Here is a 15,710-nt window from a genome sequence, read left to right as displayed (position 1 = left end):
GCAAAACCATACACCCTGTCCCCTCCTTGGACTGGGAGCATGCTCCCTCCATGTCCTTTCCTGGGATATAACGTGTCCCGGATGCTCTGCCTTTGCAGATGTGAAAAATCAAGTATTTAGATGGGACACATGAGGATTAGTAACAAAAGCCCCTCCATGTCCCTGCCAGCAAAATGCATCCTTGCTGTCTAAGCTAAAAACCACCAAAAAAACCCCCACCACCTAAGGCTAAAAAGTTGTTTAAACCTAGTGAGAATCACCTAGATGTCGGAGGCCTGAACCCCCGGATCAGTTGCTGTGGAAGATTTATTACCCTCCTCTTCGGATGCCTGCACCAGACAGGCCTCCAAGGGGTTTTGTGAACACTGCAGACACACCAAGCTGAGTGGCAGGCATGCAAGTAACCTGTTGAGGGAGCATTATTCTGTACCGAAACGATCCTCGCTGTCTCGTAAGCCTGTGAAATACTGAGCCAATAGATGAGCAACATAAAGTAACAGCAGGATGAAAAGAGGATGCCAGGAGGGAATAATGTTTTATACCCTTGGAGCATGACAATATGGAAACGTCTCTGGGCTCTGGCTGGCTCAGCATAACGTGCGAGGTATAAACGTCTGGCACAGAACAATTTGGGTACAAAGTTTGCCCCTGTGCAAGATGTTGTTGCTAATAAAAGAGACCCCTCATCTCCTCAAACATTTTGAGTTGGACTCTTTTGTGTCCCAAAACTTCCCTGTGATTAAACACCTGCATAATAAATTAAACTCTCCAGGGAATGTTATTTGCAAGCTACCTTTCCAATTATTTAAAATTAGCTTAAGGGCTAAAGCAATCAGGCCATTCATTAATCCCTTTTTGTAGCTGTAGTTCATGACTTGGAAATGTGACTACAAGATCAAAAGGACAAAGAGGAATGAAGAGGATATTATACAAGACACTCACGAAGTTCCCTGGCCCAAGACCTCACCCACAGCGCGCTGAGACCAGCAGCTGCTGAGACACAACGTGCTCTACGTGGCCATTTCCTTGTGTGCACAAATGTCTCTCTTCTCAGGAGATGTCTACCTCAAAGGGAAAAGTTGGCACGAGCAAAGTCTACCCAGGCTCAGACCGCCGTCTGGGAGCCAGGTCCTGCCTGCAAAGCAGAGAATTAAGAGCTGCGGGGAGTTAATGAACCCCACTGCAGGGCAGCTATCATGGGCTGGGGCAGACCCGAGGGAATCAAAGGGCCACGGGACATACTCTGCCACTCTGTCCAGGATTGGGCGTTCCCTCTCTTCTGAAAGGAGGAGTCACAAACCGTTAATGTACTGAACCGTGTGACCAGCTTTTTTGCAAAGCCAAGGGATGTCAACCAAATGTCCCTTATCAGGGGCCAGGGACACCCATTTCAGAGCTGCTCTTCCAAGAAGAGCAAGAGACCCAACACTCTCACACAGAAACAAATGCTTCCAGCTATCTCAGCAGGTAGCTTCTCTCCGTATCACGGTTGAGAACAGCAGCCACATCATTTTATGAGGGCACAGGCTGTGCTGTTCAGTATTCGCCACCACCCTCTGCTCAGCAAACCTGCCATCTGCCTGACGGGTGCAAGGGAAGGCAGCCAGCGGCCACCTTCTGTGGAGCAGCCCTTGTGAACACAGCCTTGTCCATGCACATGGCATGCCCCGTGGGCTCTGCTGGCCAGGAGCATTACCCTACGAGCGTTTGCCTTTCACTCTGAGCCTGCACAGGGACTCTCAGTGTCAAGGTAGAGCTCCAGCCCCAGAAAAAGCTGTCCTAGTTAGAACAGAGATTATCATACCAATCTATTTAGTGCCAGTAGCTGCAACCACCTGCCCCATGAACATGCCTGCGTGTGAGCGACAATGGCAGAGAAAGCCCCTTACAGTATTCATGCAATCTTACATTTGATCCTTCTTCACAGGGGGAATCTCTAATCTGCCTTTCTTCAAGGCTCTTCTTTTCTCCTCCTTTACCTGGAGGAGTAAACTGGCCCTACCCACGCTATCACATCCCATATCATCCTCCTAAATTAACACTGCTCATGACAGCCTTTCTCCCACTTGCAGTTTCCCCATCCAACATGGCACATTTCCCTCTCCCTGATGCCCTTTATTTCTCCTCAGGAAGGCTGAGGGATCCTCAGTCTCGCTACTGGGCAGACTGGATGCCTGAGCCCAGGTACTGGAGGGATCCACATTGCACAGATGTGCGCGTATATATACATACATTCTCACTAGTGGAGCTCCATCCTGCTCAGAGAGGGGAGCAGGACGAGGCTACTGGTGCTGTCTGCATTTGCTGAGTGCTCTGAGTGTCTTTCCATGATCTGTGTGGCCAGCCATGCACATATGTCAACACCTGGTGTACAAGGTGTATGTGTATGAAATACTAGGGTCTGATCAGTGAGGCCCTGAACCAAAGTTGGCCTCTAGATGAACCTTACAACCTAACAATATCTGATATGTATAATATTAATCCCATATGCAATGTATTACCTTATTAATATATGCCAATTTATAAAAGCTTATAAGCTTTGCTGTAATGTTTGCTGTGTAAGGTTAGCCAGCAGAAATATACTAATTGTGTAACAGTTGCCAAAATTAAAAACGGATGTGCCCTATCGCCACAGAAGGTAAAAGAATGCGGCAAGTCGTGACAAGCTTTGTTGAGAGATACATAATCAAGATTAGTAGATTCTTTTGTTCTTGTTGTCTTCCCTCTCCTGCTCTGGCCAAGTGCAAGAAAGAAGTTAACAAGGAGAAAAACACACCAGATTTTTTTTTGCACTTTTACATATAAAGTTGTTTACTCAACTGTATAAAAGCAGGGACCATTTGCAGGGAAATTTGGAAGCCTCATCTATACAGTGGACGTACTGTACAGAGATTTCCCAATTGCCAAGAAGGGTTCTCCAAATCCTCGCTGCATCCGGGCTCCCCAGCGAGTCCGGATCTGGATGACAGTGTACAAGGTGTGTATGGATGCTCTGCGTGTGTGCCCCTGCTGGGAGCACACCTTCAGCCTCACTGCTGGTTGGACCTGTGGGCATGGAGCAGCAGCAGGTTTGCCCCTCTTGGGCTGTTATACCTGGCCCAACATACTTTCCTCTAATAGCATCTGTCTCCGTATCTTATGAACGTGCATGGTCGGCAGTTAACTGGGCTTGTGTCTGTTGCTCACATACTAACCTGTGCTGCCCAGCCAGGGAGACCAGTGTGCCCAGCACTGCTTCCTCCCCCAGGGGCAGACCCACCTCCAGGTTCATATCAGTCACATCTACAGACCTGCCAAGGGTAGGATGCGTGGGTCACGCACTGGCAGCTCCTGCTCCAACCCCCTGTGAGGACAAGGTCGACAGGGGGTGAAACCTCACAGCTAAAAGTGATGAGCACAGGCCACGCTCCTCAGACATAGGCTCGATGCAAGTCAAAGCACAAGCTATGTATGCCTGAAGAGCCATATGCAATGACAAGGCAGCTGTCTTGTGGTAGCTAAAATTACGGTGTCATTCGATGATCTTGAAGCGCTTATTCCTGCAAGCGCTGTGTTTTAACAGGAGAGCATGCATATGTGCTCAGACAGAGGGACAGTTTGCGAGCAGAGCTGTATGAGCAGTTTGCAAGCAACGTTTACCCCACATTTCCTTACACAAAACCTTGCTTCCAATGCTTTCAAACTCAAACTTCAGAAATCTAACATGCCAGTACTCCACAGCTATTTCTGTGTTACGAATGTGGCTGGAAGAACTCAAGTTTTTTCTTGGGGTGATCACTGAGGAAAAGCCCCCAGAGCACACAGCTCATCCCAGCAAGAAGCTCAGCCCCACGACACAAGGGTCTCAGAGCTATAGGCACCTAGGGGGGAAGTCACGTAAGCACAGACTGCCCCAGCATCACTGCCCCTCCTTGGTTGGCAAACCAGATCTTCCACACAGAAGTGAGGGGAGAAGTGGTGATTTCCAACAGCCAAAGAGTTGGCATGTCAAGAAATAATAAATATTAACCAAACAGAATCTACATTCATCAGCTATTAAGACTGAAACAGGCTCAGAGGAACCCATACGTCATGGTATCTGCCATCTACATTGCAACCGGGATACAGCCCAGTGAGCGGTGGAGCTCCCAGGGCCAGGGCTCTCACACGAGGACAACGGTCACACCCTTGGCCTTTGGCCACCTCAGCAAGACACCAGCACAGAGCTCTGCTTGGAAGATTCCTGCCACAAAAGTCCTTAGCAGCTCCATGTGAGGAGGAACTCATTTTGACTTATTTTGACTCATTTTAGTTGTCTGGAGGTTTTACTCATAAGCTTTTATAGTTCAAAGACGACAAAACTTCATCAGCAGGCTGCCTGCACGTGCCCACTCTCACACAGCCAGACAAAGAGCTCAGAGATTTGCTTTTTGAGTGATCCACACAGACAGCTCAAAGCTTCGCGTGACCAGCAGCAAAGGCAGGGCTGGGCAGCCCCAAAACATGCTCTGAGCAACAGCCCAGCTTCAACTCCGGGATTGTGGGATTTGGTATCTTGGGCCAAGGCACCAAAAAAAAAGGACTTTTTCATGTTATATTTAAGGACGTTAAAGCTCATCTTCTTTTGACAGTCAGCTCTTTTGAATGAGCACTACCATGAAAAGGTCTTACCAGCATCACCAGCCGGTTTGGTGGAGCGTGGCATGTCACACCACTGTCCCGTCTCATGGTTTCCCCCGTTGAGATGGTGTCTATGAGCTTCTAATAAATAAACAACTGATAACACCTGGCTGTTATTTCCACGTTCTTCCTAGCAGTGACTGGGTGTCAAAATGTGATGCAGAATACCACTGAAACATGTCAAAATAAATTTTTTCCAAAGCCTCTATCTCCGAAAATTGGATAGAATGTAGCCAAATGGTTCAGAAGTTATCATGAAGAAAGACAAGCTGCTCCTCTGCCTGGTCACATACACCTCCTGTCTGCATGAAAACCAGAGAAAATCCTTTTACCCAGCACACAGTCCCTGCTTTTCTTTAAGGACAACCCAAGGGATGAGATACGTAGGATTGCCAACCCCCACCAAGCAGAAATCCTGACAGGCCCCCCAATAAGTCATCTGATAGGTTTAGTGGTAAACTTGACAAGACAAAAAGATATTTTTTTTAACTTCTTTCTCTGACTTACGAAGCTTCAGACTTGCCTACAGTCTACAAAGCTAAAAACTTCCACAAAATGAAAACCAAGGCACCTGCATGACTCCAGTGGGTGGAGATTCACGAAAAAAAATAAACACGATGAGGGTTTTTTCATCAGATACTGTTTGTGGAGGAGAGTTTCATGGTGGAAGACATATGACATTTACACTTTCTTCTGCAAAGGCTTCCCTGCAACCTGCACAAAAGCCCCTCTGACCAAGCCCTTCAGACTGAGCTATAGGTTGTTGGGAAAGCAGATAATCCAAAAAAAAACTGCAAGCCTGAAAACTCACATGCCTCGTTTGTAGAAATCTGGAAAATCAGCCAACAAGCACTGTCTACTGGTAAAAACCAGAGTGCTCAGAGACATTATCCCTCCTGAGAGGTCACCCTGACCCAACTGGCTGATGTGTGCACAGCCCCTGTGTTTCAGCTGCGATGGCTCAGGCGAGATGGGGACCTGGACTCTACTGAGTGTGACATGACCAGGAGGACACCTTGTGCCTGTGAGGCAATGAGAGTCATATCCTGATCTCATGGTCCAAAGAAGCAAGCATGATGGAAGACAGGATAGCTGGGAAGGAAAAGGCCCAGTCCCGCCAGCAGTTTACTGGGAGCTGGACTGGGCAGCCACAAGCAGTGGGTGTAAATCTCTTGTGGGAAGGAAAACACAGATCAAAACAGAAGGAAATAAATGAGCAAGTATACAACACAAGTGATGGCTTCAGGTGCTCTGTCTCACCGAGGGAAATTGAAAAGCAGCGCTCTTGTTGTTGTTTGGGATAAGAAAGATCACCAGGCGATGCCCTACTCATGAAAACCAGATATCCCAATGGAAAGGAACTGGCTTTGCTTTCACAGAGTGCATTTCTGAATTTACTGCTCCTCCCTGCTGGCTCAGCTAAACCTGATGCACATTCATTTCCACCATGCAGGCAGACCCTGCACAGCTGCATCCTTCCATACAGGTGGCCTCCAAGAAGCCCAAAGTCAGCAGCACATTTGCAAGAGCCTCGGTGGAAACTAAGTCCCACACAGAAATAGCCCCTGCAGGAAGCACATTGCTTTTACGGAGCACAGGGAAAACGAAATCATTCTGTTTGTAAAGAGCATCTCCAAAACATTAAAGCATTCCTCCTTGTATAATTATTTTGCACCACATCATAAATATATGCAGTGTAAATGTACGGCCAGGTGCTGCAGGAATAAATGGAAAGCGCCCATCCCCTTGGATTGAGCTGTTCTGCAAATGTGTCTTCTGCCAATCAGACCTACATCTGTAAATGCATCGCACACCTACAGGAGACCAGGTTTTTTTTTAAAAAAGTTCACCACAAGCGCTTTTCATGGACAGAAAGCTAAGAGGAGAGACTGGAGGAAAGGAGCATGCAGGGGTGGGGGTGTTATTATTATTATCTTTTTTTTTAGTGGGGAGTGGTAAAAAGATTTCTACTTCCAATGCAAAAACAAAAAGCAGAAGTCAAAAATCCTTAGAAACGCAGTCCTTCCTTTTGGCCGGATTTAGCCACTGCCTGCCTTGGTGCATCCAAGGGGTCAAGATTAATTTACTGTCTCTCAGCCTAATAAAAGCAAAGCACCTGCCTGATCTTTCTTGCTGACAGCTCCTAGTTTTAAGCAGCCACATTCAGCTGCTCTCCATCATCATGCTAAACCAAACAACGCCCAAATTTCCATTTTCCAGGGCCTAAATCCTTCAGCCACAACATCATTATCACTTTTCTGTCTTCTTGTGGTCTTTTCCACCTTCCTTATGTTTTCATCGAGGTAGCAGGGTCTTATGGGTTCACGCTGGCCCCTCGAATCAGCTCACAGCTGATGTGGATGCCCGGTCCCTTCTACACCGGCTCTCAGCACATTTAGTTTTTCAGCCATACTGGTTTTTAGTACTTAATTGTGTTGTTTGTTTTGCATTTATTGGACTGTGCTGTGCCTTCATTGCTTAGATAAAACCAGGTAGCAATCCCCAGGCCTGCCGCGGGAAATTAACGAGCACAGAGCAAACACGCTGCTAATGGTGACAAACTCTCAACCCTTCCTTGGCTGCAGCATTGGTGAAAAATCCTGCCGAGTCCATACGTGTGAAGAGACGTTGGCCATCGGAACTACTGGCGAACGCTCTGCCTGAAGGACCAAACAGCAGGATACCGAAGCATGTGCAGATCCCACCCCATGCTTCACTTTTTACTGTTAACCGTCATCAGGCAAATCCCTTGACGCAAACTTGAGAAATCAATAGCACTGGACAAACTTTAGTTGTCTCAGAGGCTTCCAAGTTCAATGACAGACACCTCATTTAACGTAGAAAATAGTAGTGCTGTATCTCCTTCGCTGCTATTAAAGACTAGGATTCTGCAGATCCGACGTGCCTGCCCAGGCTTGGCAGACACCCACGACAGAAAAGACAGGCAAGAGGGTGAGTGATTCTGGTGCTGTGGAGTACAGACTGTAGTTTGCAACAGGCATTGCTACCACCGGTAGACAGAAATACAAGCGAACGTTTCCTTGTAGTCACTGATGAGACTTCCAGTGTGACTCCTTGTCTGTCACGTTACATTATTGCCATGCTGGGAAACTCAATAATTACTCTGCAGGCACTCATGAAGACATACTTGTCGAAACAAATAGATGGGGCATGAGGTGATTGCTAGGCACAGGCTGGAAACCAGCAAGCCCGTCTCACGAAGGAAACAAACCAAAACACTGACACTTCTCTGGTAAAAAATATGTCCGCATTGAAACTGGACACAAAGAACAGACTGAACGATTTTTCACGGGGAAAGGAAATGGTTCCTGGAAAGCAAATTCGCTCCTGCAGAACAGAAATTATTTTTGTGCTCCTAGAAGGATATTACTTGGTTTGCTTTTCCAGATGGTCAGCTTGGGAACCAATAGATCAGTTTTCCCAATAGGAAATTCACGTGTTTAAGATAGCAAGGTTGTTTTCCACTCAGAAGTCATGTCCACAGAAAATCCCTAACTGGCCATTGTACAACCTGACATGGAACCTGACCATTGTCAACTAAAACCTAAAATATTTTGTAGACTCCTCCCACAGCAAAGTATCTCACAAGACAACCACGACTATCACAGAGACATACAAAGGTGGGGCAAACTCTACCCTGTTTAACCACCTCCCACCACCCTGGAGAATGTCTTGCCCACATTTGGGTTTTGGTGAACTTTCCTTCATGGTCAGGGGTGATGGCTACTCCGTGGATGCAAAACTCTGAATTAGCAGGAGATGTTTTAACATTACCTCATGAGACAGGTAAAAGGCAGCAATTCCCAATGGCCAGAAGCAGCAGAGCATGGAGAACACAGTGAGGCCGAGATGATCTCTTGGTGGCATCATCAGGAAATTGTCTTCGCTTTCGGTGTCACTTGAGTAATCGCTCTGGAATAGCAAGGGAGAGAGAAATGTAGAGGTGCTGGTTAATGGCATTGTTATTTCTCCTCTGCCATGGGCCAAGGCTGCGATCATCCGCCCACAAAACTCTCCCCAGTCACACCAGGGCAATTCCTCAACATTCACTGCCTGTGTCACAGCCTTCATCACTACAGCATGAACTTGAAAGCAAGAAGCGAGAAATGACAAGAGATTCTGGAAATCACGGCAGGGAGCTGAAAAGGGCCCATTTTACACATTCATCTTTCCTGAATGAAAGAAAGCAACACTCTAGTCAGATGAACCAGGGTGGACCTGGGTGGGGTGGCACCTTGGAAATATCATGTCACACATCTAATGCAGAAGGATTGGGTGCTCTGCATCTCCTAACTCCAGTGCCAGTCTTCTGGAAGGTCACTGCTCAGGTGACCAGGAGAACATCAGCCAGACATTACCCGCTGGGGACAATGTGACAAATGTGGTGCAAACCTAAGCATAAGGAACCAGGGCAGCAAAAGCTGAAAGAGAAAAAAGCATGAGTTGCTCCAGGAGCAATGGGATGCTGCCAGATTTACAGTGTGTAGCAGAAGCACCTCTAAGGAATGTTTCTTAGATGCCCCATGGCCAAGCTGCAGCAACCCTGACCTAGAAAAAGCTTCTTTCACTGCGATCGCTAGGACTGGTCCCCAGGCGACCTGACCGTCCCGCTGCTGAGCAAGTCCCATCCTGCAGCAGAGCAGAAGCAGAAGAGAGCCTGCTCTCTGGTGGCTTCCTTCTCGCCTGCAGGGAGCCCACATGCAGCAACAGGCACAGAGGCTGTGGTTATTCCAGGCTTTGGAGTTACAGCTTTGGTGAAAGAAGGGTCCTGCAGAGCTTTTAACTCACCCTGGGAGCACCTCCAGCCTGAGATGAGGTGGCTGAAAATCTTCTCAAAAAACCCTTTTGTAGTTGCACGTTCTTCAATGATTGTAGCAGAAATGCTGTGCAAAATCTCACCAAAAGGAAGACATCTGTGTCACATTTAGAAGCTTACCCTTTTGGGCATGGGTTCTGTGTCCCTCTCAGAAATTTATCAGCCTGCTCAGAAATTTTTGGCCTTTGGTCCAAAACAACCGCTAAAGCAACAGTGCTCTACCAGTGTGAACTCTAAGTGAAAAACTCCTGAACAGGCTGCTAAGTGTGCAAGACAGGAAAATCAACCCATGCGCAAGAAGGTACGTTTCCAAACGTGCTACCAGCAAGCCACAACTCAGAGAACCTGGGAGATGCTGGCAGCCTGGTGATATTTGGCACTGGGCAAAGGGACTGCCTCCCAAGCCGACCCATTTGGGGAACCCACCAGATGATATGACCCATCGCCTGCTGATATGGAGAGTCTGGGGCCTGGGAGGGAGAGGACGGGGACCAGAGAGGTGCCGTGCACTGAGGTGGTGTGGTGCACGTGAACACCAGCATGTAGAGCATCCCAGCCTGTGTCGGGAGTCTTGATACCTCAGCAGAGGTGACAAAGCTCCATTTGGCACAAACTCAATAAAATCCCACCTCTGAAGGGACACCTGCTGATGCTGGTGTAAAGTGTTTGAGCTTGGTGACTTCCTTTTTCTGATTTAATTTTCAGAACTGGCCATGTAAGTTATTTTTAATAGCAATAATCTCCTCTCAAGAGTAAGAGAAGAGAGAGGGAGGGAGAAACCCACAACGTTGCTGAAATGCTCTCTGGAAACAGTGCCCTTCCCTGGACTTCATGAGAGGTAAGGTACAGAAACAAAAACGCTTTTGATTTCCCAGTTCTTGGCCGAGTAGTGTGCTGGCATTGTATCTGTGGAGACCACCTGTCCAATACTTCACATTGCCTTTTCTTGCAGATGAAGATGAAACCGGGCAAAGATTCTCTAGATAACTTTGATCAAGTGCTGAACCATAAAATTTGCTGCTTTCCAAAGGGACTAACCATTCTCAGGGTGGTGGCATGAGAACATCCCAAAGAGCTTCCATGCCAACTGGAGAGGTGGCTGTTAAATTGCAAGAGGATAATTGCAGACGTTTTCTTAGCTATGCTGACATCAAAACCCTTACTGGGGCAGATTAAGCCACTGTAGGCTCCTACTAACTGAACAGTAGAGTTATACCATGAATGTCATTTTGATGGGCCAAGTCCCCACAGTACACACTGGATCAGATGACCTGACTGTCATTCACCAAGAGTGACAGAATAATTCTGACCAGAAAGCCCTGACCATGTAGCCCAGACATGAACCAGAAGGGTGGAGGAAAAAAAAGTCATAAATCACAGAAAGAAATCCAACAGCAAAAGGTACCTGTCACCCCTTCCAGCTAAACCCTCGTTTCTCCAAGCAAACTCTCCTCCCTGATGTCCTCTCTCTTACAACATGATCTCCCTATCCAGAAACCCTTCTGACACGGGGAAACTTTTGACAGTTTGGTTACCTAGCTGGCTGTTTTGTTCCTGGTTCTGCAGGAGCTGCACCCCGGCACTGGGGGAGCTGGGCACCAGGGATGCTGAGAAGTCAGAATTACTTTCACCAACTACAGCTGCTTTGAATTAGCAGACCAATCCTCCATCAACACTGGTTTTCTTGTCTACAGCACTGCTCCTTTCATGTCTAACAGTCTCTTTATAAATTTACATGGAACTTTTCACAATTACATCATAATTTCACTAATCTGAAAGCTTTTAGCTCTTGCAGAATTTGTGGAACAGCATAATTAATTAATCTTCAAGTTTTGGGTGGTGAGCAAGACCCGCACAGGCAAACTTTTCCTTATTTAATATTAAGCTAGATGAGTTTTAGCAATCTGAAATATCAAACAAAAAAAATAGGTTTTTCTTTCTACATGTGTACCACCAGTGCATCCTCCAACCAAATAATAAGCAATCGAAAGAGAATTTGTACAACCACCGAAAAAAAAAATACCTGGCAATGAGCATCCCTTTCTTGGTTGAGATATCTTCTGTTCATCAGCAAAGATCCCTAACAGTCACTCTCCTAACAACTCCCACTTATTCCAGGCATTTTGCTGAGGTGGTAGAGACATGATTGAGTTATCCTCTTCTGCTGTGAGCACAGACACCTGTGCAAACGGCCCTGTGGCAGAAATGACACACCTCTGAAATCACTGAGCACGCAGTGTGGATTTCCTGCTTCCAGTCGACCATTTGTTGCAAAAGCAGTTATTACACTGGCAACAATCCTCCTCATCCCCGCTGACTACTGCTGCGTGTCCGTCGCCAACACGCTTGGGGTTCAGCTGAGAAGACAGCACGGCATAAAGCAATCTCAGCCTCAGTTTACCCACAGCCCTTTTGTGGCTGTTACGAGGAAGAGGTGACCTCCAGAGTGCAGACAAGACTGGAGCTACCAGGAGGTCAGGCCTCAGAGGACATCTCACCACAGCACAGCACCCTGCCCAGATGAATGTGGATTACAGTGAATGACAAAGAAAGCAAGCAGCCTTTTCCTCTTCCTTCTCCCTTTTCCTTTCCTTCTTATTTTTCTCTTTCTTTGTCTTTTTTCTTTTTTTCTTTTTCTTTTTCTCTTTTTCTTTTTCTTTTTCTTCTTTTTCCTTTTCTTTTTCTTTTTCCTTTCCTTCTTCCTTTTTCTTCTTCCTTCTTCTTCTTCCTTTTCCTTTCCCTTTTCTTTTTCTTTTTCCTTCTTCCTTTTCTTTCCTTCTTCCTTTTCCTTTGCTTCTTCCTTTTCCTTCTTCCTTTTCCTTCTTCTTTTTCCTTTTCCTTCTTTGTTTCCTTTTCCTCTTCTCTTTCCTCTACCTCCTCTCCTTTCCTTTTTCCTGCCCTGCCCTGTCCCTCCTATTTTCCCCTGGTAATATGGGGGAAAGACCTGAAGACAACAGCCTGTTTCCCCAGAGGACTAGGTGACACCATCCAAGGGAAGGCTTTCGCTGAGTGAACCAGCTGAGAAGCCCCCACACGAGCTCTTCGATCCTGTCCTATTTACACATGTTCTTCCACGGTGCTCATCTCTGCAGCCCTGAAATGCATTGGGCACAACAAATGTGGGCAGGATATAAACTGGATTTCTGCAGAAACTGTGGATGTGACAAAGGATGAAGAGAAGAAATTAACTGTGTTGTGAGAAAGGAGTTGCCTGCTGACCGGACACGGAGTGGGTGGGATTTTGCAGTGGCTGGAATTTGAGCGCTAGAGAATTCCTCAGGAAACCTTGGCCTCTGCATTCAAGGGGGCTGCTTCTGACACCTCACAAATGACCTGCAGAAGAAGTCAGCCTTGAACATAGCCACAAACGTGGCCACCCTGGAGACTGATAGAGCGCAGCTGAACCATCAGTGAATTTTAGTCCATGAAATTCAACTAGCTGCTTCAGCTGACAGTAGAGCTTCCTCGGCAAATGAGTGCAGAAGGGACGGGAGAGAGAGAAGAGGACATTTAAAATGGGATACCAAGTCATGCAGACACCCCACCCCTGAAAGGACCACCAGGAATCACCTGGCACAGAGCAAGGATGGCTGTACACAGAGCTGAATGCGGGGTTTGCGTTTCAGACTGTGTTTCATGAGGCAGCGACCCCAAGGAGGACCACAAGACCAGAGCGTTCCATCAAGAGCAAGCTGAAAATAAACCTCCTCTGCGATGCACCAGGGGAGGAATGAATGTGATCCATGGCGAGGGAAGGAAAGGCACAGTACCACAGACATGGACATACTGGGTCCAGTTCTGGTACCACCACTTCCCAAGTGTGTTGGAGAAATTGGGAATCAGAAGGCAGGCACAGGCATCATGCCACAGACAATCATCTCCACAGGAAGGAAGCAGAGCAGCCAATGTCACTTGTAAGATAAGTTTAAGATGCAATTTCATCGTAAGTGCCCGCATGAGCAGACAATTTCTGATCAGAGACAGCTCTTTCATTTGGCTGAAAAGCAGAAGAAACACCAGTGACTGAAAGCAGAACAGATGAAGAGCAGACACAAGGTGCAGATTTTTAACAGAGATGGTGATGAACACTTTTCTGCAGTTGTAATGGATTTTTCTATTACACAAAGCCTTTCTTAAATTGAGGCTAGCTATCCCTAAAAGCTATGTGCTTTACCTCAGCCAGGACATTATGAGTGAACAGAGGCTGTGCAGACAGTCTGCCGTGGGCTGCCTGCAGCGTACCGGGGCTTGGGCTTGAGAGCCGCACAGGCTCTTCCAGTAGGAAAACACGAGGAACACTAGAGAAGTCAGACAACGAGGCCTGCTGTGAACTGCAGTTGCCAGAAACCTTTGATGGATATTCAGGAAACAGCCCTTCTGGTATTACTCCTTTTTTTTTCCTTCAAAGCAACCAATTTATCAACATGCACACACTGCATACAAAACTGAATTCTGGCAGAGCCCCGTGGGATCTGCTTCAAACCCAGATGGTGCCGTGGTCTGTTTTTGATAAAGACCAACACGTGATATGACCATAAGATAATATGTGCTCTGTTTCCCTCCACACAATGCCTGTTTTAGTAACGCAGTTAAACGTGATGCCCTCTTCTGACCAGCATTCTGCATCCCGTTTCTCTGCTGCAAGCAGTTTGAGTTCACCCTAATGCAGCAGATGGCGAAGGCAGCATGCTGGATGGCAGCTCCCCCACCACAGGCTGTAGTTTATTACTGCTCTGCCTCAACACTCTCTCTTGTCACTGAGCAGCAGCATCTGGCTGATGCTTACTTAAGAGGTGATGTCTCCAAAAACTTGTTCCTGTCTGAAATACTAGGGCCTGAGCAGTGAGGCCCTGAACCAAACCTGACCTCTAGATGAACGTCACAACCTAACAATATATCTAATACGCATCTTACTGCTCACATATGCAATGTATGACCTTATGAATATATGCCAATTTATTAAAGCTTTATTGTAACTCTTATAGAGCTTTGCTGTAATGCTTGCTGTGTAAGGCTAGCTGGCAGAAAGATACTGATTGTGTAACAGTAGCCTCATTTGTCAAAAACAGATAAGCCTCTAAGTAAAAGAACGTGACAAAGTTGTGACAGACTCTGCTGAGAGATACATAATCAAGATTACCAAATTCTTTTGTTCTTGTTATCTCCCCTCTCCTGCTCTGGCCAAGCGCAAGAGAGAAGTTAACTAGGAGAAAACCACACCAGATGGTTTTTTTGCAGTTTAAGATATAAAGTTGTTTATTCAACTGTATAAAAGCAGGGAACGTTAGCAGGGAAATCTGGAAGCCTCATCTATACAGTGGACGCACTGTACAGAGATTTCCCAATTGCCAAGAAGGGTTCTCCAAATCCTCGCTGCAACTGGGATCCCCAGTGACTGTGGATCTGGATGATGGTAACAGATTATTGGTGATGTATCTTTCTTAATCACTATTGCTAACTCTATGTAGCAATGATTAGGTGCATCACCTTATTTTATGCTTGCTACAGTAGTTCGCTTATTATTCTGCTGCTTTACTTTATCTTGCCTTAATTTACTTTCACTGTATTATTTTCCTCATTATTTTATCACTTTAAACATAAGTAAAAATAACTTTATTTCTTTAATTTTGTGCCTGTGTCCTTTGTGCTAACCCCGTCAATTGGCAAAACACCATTATGGATTCTTTGTTCTGGTGACATATTATTCCATTATTTATTTATTTTATTTTGCCTGTTTATTTGTTTCTTTTTTACCATTTTGAGCTCTGCAGTTGCTCCCCTTAAATTTTAAAGGTATTTAAATGATCCGTAATCCACTAGCCCTGAGTTGGTCCAGCTCCTTTTGTTTTCCCAACTCACAGTCTAAATCGCCAGTCGCACGGCCAGCCTTGCAGAGCGGGCTCACTGAGGTCTCTCCTTGCTTGGAAAGCTTTTCATATATAACCCTGCAAAACCAAAATGTATCAGGGGCAAAAAAACCAAACAAAACAAAACAACCAACAAAAAAATAACCCAACCCTGGATGCAGCTGTCCAGGCCCATTCTTCCTTCTGTCCCCCTGGATTCTGATCATCTCCCTTGTGATGTTTCCTAGACACCCACAGACAGTTTCCCCTGAGCTCATCAGTAACTTGCATTCAGCACATCACCACTGGAAGGGATTGCTGCAGACAGCAATGAACAACAGATCCATCCTAAAACAGGCCAGCTGCCA

General features: G+C 46.4%; 1 protein-coding gene across 1 annotated transcript in view; it reads right to left on the bottom strand.

Annotated features, from left to right (window-relative positions):
- Positions 1–15,710, bottom strand: part of SYNDIG1 (synapse differentiation inducing 1) — a 60,414-nt gene that overhangs the window by 36,601 nt on the left and 8,103 nt on the right. Inside the window, exon 2 of the mRNA XM_010081970.1 lies at positions 8,455–8,592. Coding sequence (XP_010080272.1) covers positions 8,455–8,592 — 138 coding nt within the window. The remainder of the gene's footprint in view (positions 1–8,454; positions 8,593–15,710) is intronic.

This window comes from Pterocles gutturalis, unplaced genomic scaffold (genome assembly GCF_000699245.1).
Source record: "Pterocles gutturalis isolate BGI_N339 unplaced genomic scaffold, ASM69924v1 scaffold6894, whole genome shotgun sequence".
Classification (NCBI taxonomy): domain Eukaryota; kingdom Metazoa; phylum Chordata; class Aves; order Pterocliformes; family Pteroclidae; genus Pterocles; species Pterocles gutturalis.
This window is presented reverse-complemented; position numbering and strand designations above follow the sequence as displayed.